Raw genomic sequence first — 12,164 nt, 5'->3', positions numbered from 1 at the left:
AAAGCTTAAACTGGGGAGGAAGTTCTGAAGTTTGCTTTTCAATACAATGACCCAAAGCACACTGCCAGAACAACCACAAAGTGGTCTCAAATGAAGAAAATTAATGTCCTTGAGTGGCCCAGTCAGAGCATTAACCTAATTGAACATCTCTGGCAAGACCTCAAGATTGCTGTCCACCATCACTCCCCAACTAACCAGGCATAGCTTGAGCAATCTTGCAAGGAAGAATGGGCAAATCTTGCTCCATCACATTGTGGAAAGCTAATGTGATGCCTGTAATAGCTGCAAGATGTAGTTCAACTAAGGACTGAGCAAAGGAGCATGAGTACCTGTGAACTGTTGACATTTCAGCTTTTGAGTTTTTAGTTTTTCATGCTCTACAATTTTGCCTGTTTTTTTGAAAAAAGGAGCATGTGATTCACAAGTAAAAATTCTCAGTTGTACATGTGTCTCCTGCTTTTCGAACGTTTGCTTTACGAAACCTCACTGTTACGAAAGACCTACATTAGTTCCCTGTTTTCGCTAACAGAAGGTGTTTTCACCGTTACGAAAAAAGGCAGTCGTTAGCAGATCAGTTCCGAGGTATCGGAAAAGCCTAAACCAACTTGTAAGGGTGTTACACTTAACGTAAAACTAGACATAATTAAGCGTTTCGATCGTGGTGAACGAAGGAAGGACAAAGTGAGTTTGGCTTGTGGAAGTTGATGAAAACGATGTTGAAGAGGTTTTGGCATCCCATGACCAAGAACTGATAGATGAAGAGCGGATGCAATTGGAAGAGGAAAGGATAACAATCGAACCCGAATGCAGTAGCGAATGGACCGAAAGTGAAGTTGTCCAGGAACTGAATGTGAAGCAACTGCGTGAGATTTTCACTGCAATGATAAAGTACGACTTTAATGTTGAAAGGGTACGTCGGTTTACGGCATATTTGCAAGATGCTTTGAGTGCTTACAAAGGACTGTATGATAGAAAAATGAGCGAGGCTAAGCAGTCAAGCATACTGACGTTTTTCAAGCCTTCCACATCAGCCACAGCAGACGACGAACCTCGACCTTCGACATCGAGGCAGGCAGACATGGGAGAAGATGACTTGCCTCCCTGATGCAAACAGACAACGATGAGATGATACCCCAGTGTCCCACCATCCCACCCCCCGGCTGCGGACCGATACATTGCTGCAGAGAATGCAGCGGTAGCCGGGGCGCACCCAACACATCTTTAAGAAAAAAGCCGAAATAAACAAGCTAATTAATTAGGTGCCGCCCAGCACGTAAATGTCGGCCCAGATCAGAGGCAATTGCCGATTGCGTCGCCTCCGATCTGGGCTGATATTTACATGCCGGGTGGCACCTAATTAATTAGCTTGTTTACTTCGGCTTTTTTCTTAAAGATGTGCTGGGTGCGTCCCAGCCACTGCTGCATCCCGGCTACTGCTGCACTACTGCATGCTTCGCGGATCAGTATCGGTTGGCGGCCTGGAGGTTGGGGACCAATGAACCACCTCAACCTCCGACAACTCAGCCTAACTCACCATCATCAGCTCACAGATGGAAATGGGGCATAACAGTCCATAAGGAGAGTGGGTATTGCTGGCCTTTTCCCAGCACCTTTCAGTATATACGGCAGGTAGGCAAGTGCCATCAAGGACATACGTACTGAACAAAAAGCATATTGAGAACAGTCTTCAATAATAAAACTTCAGAAAATGTACAGGGAGCCCTCACAAGAACCTCTTAAATGAAGCAGATTATAGGGAAGGCTTATAAAATTTCCAATGATCAAACACTACTTGGAATAACTCATTTATGGAAAATCTTTCATGCAGACAATGTAGTTCAAAGTGCTTTACAATGGCATGAAGTACTCATGAAAATGATGTCAGTTAAAAGCAAGGTTAAATAGATATTTTGAAACCAGTTCTTTGTGAGGTTAGACACTGATATCAAGACCTCTCTGTCTCCAATGTGCTGGCAAAGCCTGCAACTGCCAGCAGAAGACAGTACTCAAAGGGCAACACATCAAATATGCTACCAAGAAGAATCAGGTCTACTGAACAGCAATAATCCCCACCCTCTATATGCCTCACAGGCATAGACAACTAACAGATGGACATCTCAAAGCATTGAAGAGATATCACTAATCCTCCAAATCCACTGGCAAGATAAGTGAACCAATACCAGCATTCTCAACATCCACACTAAGGCTCCAACAGGTTCAGTCAGCTTCACTGGGAAGGCCCCAGTGTCCATATCTCAGACATCCCACCTCTCCCGGAACTTCCGGGAGTCTCCCGCATATTAATAGTGGCTCCCTGATGCCCGCAAATTATATACAATATCACAAAAATCAATTTTTTTGAGAGCGAGCGAGAGAAAAGCAAGAGAGCACGAAGGCAAGCGAGTGAGAGAGCGAGAAAGCAAGGGCGAGCGAGAAAGCGAGGGGGAGAGCGAGCGAGAAAGCGAGGGGGAGAGCGAGCGAGAAAGCGAGGGAGAGTGAGCGAGAAAGCGAGGGGGAGAGCGAGCGAGAAAGCGAGGGAGAGTGAGCGAGAAAGCGAGGGGGAGAGCGAGCGAGAAAGCGAGGGGGAGAGTGAGCGAGAAAGCGAGGGAGAGTGAGCGAGAAAGCGAGGGAGAGTGGGCGAGAAAGCGAGGGGGAGAGTGAGCGAGAAAGCGAGGGGGAGAGTGAGCAAGAAAGCGAGGGGGAGAGCGAGCGAGAGAGAAAGCAAGCGAGAGTGCTTGAGAGAGTGCGAGCAACCACGAAAGAGAGAGAGTGAGTGAGAGCACGCCATGGCAGAGTGTTCCAAAAAAAAATAAAACGTACGTCACCCCAGACTACACTAAGGTGTACCCCTGCCTAATAGGGGTCAAAAAATAATGACAGTGTTGTTCGCTGCGCTGTTTGCAACAATGACTTTTCTATTGCCCATGGTGGGTTAAGACTGTAAAAGACGTGTTGAGGTGAGTTTAACAGGTGTCATTCGTTCATTAGCACAGCTAACGTTATTTAAACTAGCTGGCCAGCTGCTAGGGAGCTACTCTATTGCAGACCTCCCACCTCTCCCGGAAGTCTCCCGCAAATTGATGGTGCTACCTCCCTGAAATTAGTTTTTGTAAGGTGGGATGTCTGATATCTGTCACCAGACACAAGAGATTGCTCTCTGCAAGCAATTTCCAGAATTGAGAAAATATTTTAAGGATTTACTCAAAGTCCCCTTTAAAAAAAGTATCTACAGTAATTCAGAGGATCACAGGAGCAGGACTGGAAGTCACCAAAAACCAAGTCCTTCCAGCCAAGATCAATCACACAATGGTAGTCACTGCACCAAGGAGCTCTTTCTGCATAACTTGCACCAGGCTCCCTTCTAGACACAAAAAGCAACGTATTGCATATATTGAGTGTCCACAAATAAAGCTAGAAAGGACTCGGGCAACTTAGCAGAAATAGAGTTCTGACACAGATATTTTAAATCAAAATGGTTTCCTCACACACAGAGACTAGTAGGTCCCAAGAATATGCTGCCAGGTGAAGTGGCAGAATCAGACATGATAGCAATGCTTAAGAGGCATTTTGACAGGCAGATGACAGGCAGGGAATGGGAGGGGTTATATGGGCCACGTACAGGGAGCGCTCTGGATCTCTCTGTCTCTATCACAGGAGACAAACTATTCACGAATACTTAAGACCCACCTCCTCTCACCCTGTTCTCTGCAAGGATGCCATGCTTTTCCCTCAGTTTCCTTGTCTCTGTCACAACCATTCTCCTGAGATTCAGGTTTTTTCCCTCCTCAGTAGCGAGACCAAGCATACAGCAGGCAGCCGTTTTTATGGAGAATCCGTTTTTATGGAGAATCTGCACTCTCATCACAATGGCCACCTTGAGCTATTGGTTGCATACCCTGCCTCCCAATGGTAGGAACATTGAATTTTCCAGTATTAAGTAACACAACTTTTCCCCACTCCCACTGGTCCACCTAGGTTTTCTTTCCTTTTGTTAACTTTTTACTCTAAACATGTGCGTTCCCCTCCCCACACACACACACGCACGCCAGGCTAACTGGATTCATTACACTAGTTGACCGGATCTCTGCCCATCACCCACTATGACCACCCCACCCTCCCGCTATAGTAACATCACCTCAGAGACTTATCCAACACGCCTGCTGTTCATCCAACCTTTCTCTTTTTTAAACAAGATAGTCTCACTCTAATTTCCCCCTACTGACCAATGAGTGGTTACTCAACCTCCAGCCATTTCACCACTCTCTGCCTCTTTCCCTGTGTCTCAGCCCTGCATTGTGTCCAATTTCCTTCAACAGGAAAGGCCTTCCTGCATGTGAGGAACTGGCTAATAGGCCAACCAATTTCTAGACCTCTGTTGTCCTCACACCTTGCCTTGTATAATCAACAAATGTAGATATGTTACATGTAATAGCAATAACATAAAATGTAAATGCAGGCAAAGTACAGATGCCTACTGCAGACAAACAGCCAGCCAACCTTAAAGCAAGCTGTTTTGTAAGTAATTCTTTATCTGTTCACACCATGAGCCCTCACTTAATGTCATATCCTTTTACCAGGTACCTCATCAGATACTTTTTACTACACCTCATATAACTTACCCATCAGTTCTTCCCGACCTATCCCCCACAACAATCTGTGTCATAATGCCAACATGAGTACAATGATTTTATTAGGAAAGTGTACCTTCTAGAGATCCTTCTGTAACTTGCCCAGTTTTCTGCCTGACTTCTTTGTTGGAAGCCTGTTGTACCGTTTCCCTTTGCTCCTTGGTCTGTTGCATAGTATGAGTCTTCCACAGCTTTCGCAGCTCCTCCACCTCAGTCTCTGAATCCCGAGCACACCGTTCCCCCGATTTCCTTGTCTCGTCCGTGCTCTCTTGCTCGCACACCTCTGAGGAATCCAAAGCAAGTGCAGTCGGAGTTGTTCTGTTTGCTACATTTAGTTCATTAGCTTCAGCGTCTTGGTGCTCACTGCTGACATTATGACTATCAGGGGGACGCTGCTCGCCCTCCCTTTGATGTGCACCAGAATCAGCAGTGCTGCCGTCGCTCAGAGATTTTTCCACAGTTTGGTGTCCATTTCCCTTTACTTCAACTGCTTTGCTAGCTGGAATGTCATCAGTATGAGTCAATAATTTTTCATCATTAGTTTCTGGCACCTCCACAGATGAAGGCAAGAGGCATCCTTCCAGAGCAGCCTGGTTTATTGTTTGCACAGATTCCAAAGAGGCTCCTGATGATTTTGTTTGCCGAGGCTCATCAGAAGACATCAGCTCCTCTCGAATAGGGGAGAGTTCCGATTCAGTGAATACATCTTCAGACAAGGACTCCTCTGTGCTTCGGGGTGCTGTACTAGTGCTGTCGTTCCCTGTGTCTCGTAATTTGGAATCAATCTCTTCTGTATTGCTTGTAATCTGGTGTAATTGATGTACATCTTTGATTGATGCAGAATATTTTAGTTCTCTAATAGAAAAGAAAAAATTGTCAAATACAAGTGAACCTTCAATTAGGCATATTTCTGTAGCTGTACTCTTTAGACTATTTATGGTTTCCAGACTGCTTCCAATATACAACTGAACTGCAGATGTCATGTTTTTGATTCCTGGACATTTTGCTTTACTCAGCTCTGAACTACCCATATTTAGTCCTATTAAAAAACTTATTTTTAATGATTTTCATTTTCTATAAAAACGCTATGAAACCAACATACAAACCAAGTTAGTGAGATCAGAAACTATTCTGATATTGCCTAGTGGTACAAATAGAAATACAAGTTCTCAACTTTAAGTAGCATTAACATTTTAGAGAGATTACTCTATACTCTGTGACCCAGAATCTTAAATGCATAGCGGCTGACTTTTGCCATTGTGTCATTACTTTCACTTTGAGAGGAAGGTGATCCAAATCAACACATACAGAATGCTGGAGGAACTCAGCAGGTAAGGCAGCATCCATGGAAATGAATAAACAGTCAACAGTTTAGGTTGAGACTCTTCTTCAAAACTGGAAAGGAAGAGGGAAGATGCCGGAATAAAAAGGTGAGGGGAGGAGGAGGAGGTTAGCTCGAAGGTGATAGGTGAAGCTAGGTGGGAGGGAAAGTAAAGAGATGGAGAGGAAAGAATCTGATAGGAGAGGAGTGGACCGTAGGAGAAAGAGAGGGAGGCGGGGACCCCCACGGGGCAAATGATAGGCAGATGAGAAGAGGTACAGTGGTGCTAGAAAGTTTGTGAACCCTTTAGAACTTTATTTCTGCATAAATATAACCTAAAATGTGATCGTGTAAATCCTAAAACCAGATAAAGATAACCCAATTAAATAAATAACAGAAAAACACACTTTTTCATTTATTTATTGAGAAAAATGATCCAATATTACATGTATTCGTTGGAAAAAGTATGTGAACCTTTGCTTTCAGTAAGTGATGTGACCCCCTTGTACAACAATAATTTCAATCAAATGTTTCCGGTAATTGTTGATCAGTCCTACACATCAGCTTGGAGGAATTTTAGGCCATTCCTCCTTACAAAACTGCTTCAACTCTGGGATGATGGTGGGCTTCCTTTGCATGAAATGCTTGCTTCAGGTCCTTCTACAACATTTCTATGGGATGAAGTTCAGGACTTTGACCTGGCCATTCAAAAACGTGAAATTTCTTCTGCTTTAACCATTCATTGGTGGACTGACTTGTGTGTTTAGGGTCGTTGTCCTGCTGCATGACCCACTTCCTCTTGAGCTTCAGTTCACGGACAGATACCCTGACATTTTCCTGCAACATTTGTTGGTACAATTCAGAATTCATAGCTCCATCAATGATGGCAAGCAGCCCTGGTCTCGAGGCAGCAAAGCAGGCCCAGACCATGACACTGCCACCAGCATGTTTCACAGATGGGATGAGGTGGAATGCAGTGTCTGCTTTTCGTCAAATGTAATGCTTCCCATTTAAGCCAAAAAGTTCTATTTTGGACTCACTGGTCCACAGAACATTTTTCCAATAGCCTTCTGGCTTACCCACGTGGTCTTTAGCAAACTCTAGATGGTCAGTAATGACCTTCTTGGAGAGTAGCGGCTTTCTTCTTGCAATCCTGCCATGAACACCACTGTGTACAGGGTATGCCTGATGGTAGACTCATGAACACTGATATTAGCCAATGCAAGAGAGGCCTGCAGCTTCTTAGATGTTACTTTGGGGTTCTTCGTCACCTCCTGAAATATTACATGCTTTGCTCTTGGAGTGATTTTTGTTGGTTGACCACTCCTGGGGAGAATAACAATGGTGTTGAATTTCTCCATTTGTACACCACCTGCCTATCTATGGATTGGTGAAGCCCAAACACTTTGGAAATGGTTTTGTCTCCTTTTCCAGCCTAGGGAGCATCAACTACTCTTTTTCCTGAGGCCGCTTCAATCCAGGCATGGCACACTTCCAAAAACCTGTGCGGCGAAGATCAGACTTTGATAGTGAAGACCCAGGTTTATGCTCTTCAAATAGGGCAGGGCCTCCCACACTCGCACCTGATTGTCATCCCATTGACTGAAACACCTGACTCTAATTTCCACTTTAAATGAACTGATAATCCTCGAGGTTCACATACTTTTTCCAATAAATACATGTAATATTGGATCTTTTTTCTCAATAAATGAATGAACAAGTATAATGATATTTTTGTTTTTTTAATTTAATTGGGTTCTCTTTATCTAGTCTTAGGACTTATTTGAAGATCTGATCACATTTTAGGTCATACTTACACAGAAACAGAGAAAATTCTAAAGGGTTTACAAACTTTCTAGCACCACTGTAAGAGGACAGAGTGAAGAATAGAAGAAGAGGGGAGGGGGACGGATTTTTTTTTTAACCAGAAGGAGAGATCAAACTTCGTGCCATCAGGTTGGAGGATACTGAGACAAAATATAAGGTGTTGTTCCTCTACCCTGAGGGTGGCCTCATTGTGGCACAAGAAGAGGCCATGGACTGACATGTCCGAATGGGAATGGGAATTGGAATTAAAAAGTTTAGCTACCAGGAATTTCCGTTTTTGGCCAATAGAGCGGAGGTGCTCAATGAAGCAGCCCCCCCCCCCCCCCAGTTTACGATACCTCTTACCAATGTAGAGGGGCTGCATCAGAAGCACCAGACACAATAGATGACCCCAGCAGATTCGCAGGTGAATTGTTGCCTCACCTGGAAGGACTGTTTGGGGCCCTAAATGGAGGTGAGGGAGGAGCTGAATGGACAGGTGTAGCACTTGGGCCACTTGCAGGGATAAGTGCCGGGAGGGAGACTAATGGGGAGGTACAAATGAACAAGGAAATCATGGAGGGAGCGATCCTTGCGGACAGTGGAGGTGCGGGGGTGGGGGAGGAGGTAAATATGTTTGGTGGTAGGATTCCTTTGGAGATGGTGAAAGTTGTGAAGAATGAAGTGTTAGATGCAGAGGCTTACAGGGTGGTACATAAGGACAAGAGGAACCTGATCACTGTTTTGGTGATGGGAAGAGGGAGTGAGCACAGATAATTGCACAAATGGAGGAGATGTGGGTGAGGGAATCATGAATAGAGGAGGGAGTGAAACCTTGTTCTTGAAAGGAGGACATCCCTGGGGTAAAGGAACTGAGTAAAGTAAATATTATTTTTACAGGAGATAGGGTGGGAAGAGGTATAGTCAAGATAACCATGGGAATCAGTTTGTTCATAAATGATGTTGGTGGACGGTTTGTCTCCAGAGATGGAGCCACATAGATCCAAGAAAGAAGAGAGGTGTCCGAAATGGACCAACTGAATTGAAGGGCAGGGTGGAAACTGGTTAAAAAGTTGATGAAATTGACAAGCTCAGCATGTGTGCATGAAGCAGCACCAATGCAGTCATCAACGCAGCGGAGGAAGAGTTGGGGAGCATTGCCAGGGAAGGCTTGGAACATGGACTGTTCTATGTGGTCAATGAAAAAGCAGGCTTAGCTGGGAGGGGCCAAAGGAGAAATTGTTCAGGGTGAGGACCAGTTCTGCCAGACAGAGGATGGTGATTGTGGAGGGGTACTGATTTTTTTTTAATTGAGGAAGAAGCAGAGAACTTTAAGACCTTCTTGATGGGGCATAGAACTGTATAGGGACTGGACATCCATGGTGTAAATGAGGTGGTCTGGGCCAGGAAACTGAAAGTTACTGAGGAGATCCAAAGCATAAGAAGTGTCACGGGTGTAGGCGGGAAGGGAGTGAACCAAGTGGGATAGAACAGAGTCAAGATATGAGGACATGAGGTCAGCAGGGCAGGAGCAAGCAGAGACAATTGGTCTACCTGGACAGTCAGGTTTGTGGATCTTGGGTAGGAAGTGGAAGCGAGAAACGGTAAGGGAACTATGAGTTTGGTGGCAGTGGATGGAAGGTCTCCAGAGTTGATGAGGTCAGTGATGGTGTCGGACAGTTTTCTGATGGTCCAGAGTAGGATCCTTATCAAGGTGTAGGCATTAGGGGATGTCCAAATAATTTTTCAGTACTTTGACAATGTTGACCAGTCTCTGGATTAACATGACCTCATCAGTGTTGTTCCAAGCCATCTCAAATGTGTGGGTATTTAATTCAGGATTCAAGTAACTAAGACTACGAATGGAACAACTTGAACAGATCTACAATATATAAACCTGAAAATGACACAGAATGTTACTAGGAAGGTGAGAAATTGTGAAAACCTTCACATATTTATATTTCAGAGAAAAACAAACATTGAATATATGACACTTTAAATCTGACGAATTCCTTCCTTAAGAGTCAACATCTGAGAGCATGGGTTCATGGACCATTCAGAAATCTTTTGGTGAAGGGGAAGCTGTTCCTTCAGCCTCCTGCACCTCCTATCATAAGGATTTTCCCATATACTGTTCCAGGGCTTTCAGGTGCCTCGTGTAAATGATTCATCACTTAGCTCCACACAGTAATGTACTAGGAAGTATGACTGTTCGATAGACCAAAAGCTTTGTTTGGACCCGTAGGGTGCAGTCTTCAAAGACTCTTTTCCTTTATCTTGCATAGGCTCCAGAGGCATGACTCAGGCAGTGGATTATCTCCGAGTAAATGTCTGCTTTTGAGAAGAGAATGCTGCCAAGGGAGGGATGGCCGTCTTTGTGGAAGAAAGGCTTGTGAGTTCCTGAGCTCCAGAGAGTGACACCATTTAGAGTTTAGCTCCTGGTAGGATCACCAATGGCAATAAGGTCAGGGGCGAGTCTCCGGACAAACAGTGATCCAACCAAGACCTCAATGATGGAGCTGGTGCATCACAGCAGCAGTGAATGCAGAGGAATGCTGCAGCAGTGAAAGGACATGGTCATCTTGCACACCATGCCACTGGACACTGACCCCTGACCCCAATCTGTCAAGGACCCTGTGGTGGCTGCTCATGCATCAGCCTCCCCACATTAGATTGAATCATGCACAGGTGTTCTCCATTAAGGGAACCCACCCCAGTATCCGGGATTAAGTCCCCTGGTGATCAGCAAGTGGTGAAGTAGGAAGGAATGTGAGGTCTGGAATCCCCAAGACATTGGGCGGTGGGTGTTTGATCAGTTGCTGGCCTCTCGGTCTAAGGGAGAAAGGGCCCTTCCTTCACCATGACTAAACAGCCCTATTTAGGATCCACTCTGCTTTCCCACTTGGGGAAGGGAATGGAAAAAGGGTCTTCAAAACCTGCTAACCAGATTACTGTGTCTAGAGGGATCAAGAAGGGTCAGAAACGATGAAACGTGACCCAAGGAACCTGGAATGTGTGAACACTGATTAATAGAATCAGAGTCAGAATCAGGTTTATTATCACTGGCATGTGTCGTGAAATTTGCTAACTTAGTAGTGCAACCAATGATGAACCAGAGGGGACAACTGCAACCACTGCAGAGAACTGAGATGTCAGGTTGATAGATTGACATAGCTGCTCTTTCTGAAACCCATCTGGCAGAAGAAAGGCAACTAAAGGAGGAGAAGGGTAGTTACACCCTTCTCTAGAAAGGGAAGGCAGCTGCTGAGCCCAGGATCCAAGGTGTTGGATTTGCAATAAAGAACCAGCTTGTAAATCAATTCTGAAAATGTGAAGATTTGGAGGATGTAATTGTCAGCAGCATTGTGTGAAGGCAGTCCGTTATCTGCACTGGGTGTCGGCACTGATTTTGTTCAATTGCAACCAATTAAAAGAATGCACTGGATGAAATCCTCCGTTGATAACTATTATGAATTAACACACTATTTTATAGTACTGTAGTTGTATTGATAGTGCTCTCATTTATTCTCTATGTTACTTAAATACATAATTTGTTATTCTGTTAAATGGTTTTTTTATCTATATATATATATGTGTGTGTGTGTGTGTGTGTGTGTGTGTGTGTGTGTGTGTGTGTGTGTGTGTGTGTGTGTATATAGCTTTACTGATATTAACTTATTCCACATCTAATTTAAATTTCACACTTGCCATGGTGGGATTTGCATGTGCTTCCGGATCATTAGACTGGGCCTCTGGATGATCAGTTCAATGTAACTGCTACAATACCAGTCGCAGAGTACCACAGATCAGGAACTTTCACCTGAAATCATTAACTATTTCTTCAGGGATGGCGATGGCTGGTATGCACGGGCTATGTCACATCCTGGAAGCAAACACCCTGTCTACCCGGGAAAAAATAGTCCTAACTTTAAAGGATGCGATCAGGTAATTGTTCAGATCTTCATCTTGAGAAAAGGCCCCAAGAAAAGGTTGCAGCCTATCCTGCCAGTTGCAGCCTCTAATTTCCTAAGTTACCCTTTTAAATACTCTATGACCATTTTAAAGAATTCAGGTTCAGTTATTTAAGTAAATAGGATTAAACTTTTATCTATCAATCCAATTTCCCCATGGTCCAATGGAAATATTTTAACATAGAGGGTAGCCATATAACATAAGCTGACTGAAGAAGTGGTAGTGGCAGCTGCAATAACAATATTTAAAATACAATTGGACAGGTTTGTGGATAGGAAAGGTTTCGAGGGTCAAATGTAAGCAACTGGGATTTGTTTAGGAAAGCACCTTCATCATCACAGATGTGATGGCTTGTTTAGTGTACAGGAAGGTTAGTGACCAAGTTCTATTCAATATTAATAGGAAGGTTTTCCTTTACACTGAAGTTCTACAAGCTT

The 12,164-nt window shown here is 44.2% G+C and overlaps 1 protein-coding gene across 2 annotated transcripts in view; it reads right to left on the bottom strand.

Annotated features, from left to right (window-relative positions):
* Nucleotides 1-12,164, bottom strand: part of LOC134349800 (oxidation resistance protein 1-like) — a 568,100-nt gene that overhangs the window by 115,758 nt on the left and 440,178 nt on the right. For both annotated transcript variants that reach the window (XM_063054685.1, XM_063054693.1), the window contains exon 9: nt 4,705-5,483. In XM_063054685.1, coding sequence (XP_062910755.1) covers nt 4,705-5,483 — 779 coding nt within the window. The remainder of the gene's footprint in view (nt 1-4,704; nt 5,484-12,164) is intronic.

This window comes from Mobula hypostoma, chromosome 1 (genome assembly GCF_963921235.1).
Source record: "Mobula hypostoma chromosome 1, sMobHyp1.1, whole genome shotgun sequence".
In the NCBI taxonomy this organism is placed as follows: domain Eukaryota; kingdom Metazoa; phylum Chordata; class Chondrichthyes; order Myliobatiformes; family Myliobatidae; genus Mobula; species Mobula hypostoma.
The sequence above is the reverse complement of the archived record's forward strand: the minus strand, read 5'-3'. Positions and strand labels throughout refer to the sequence as shown.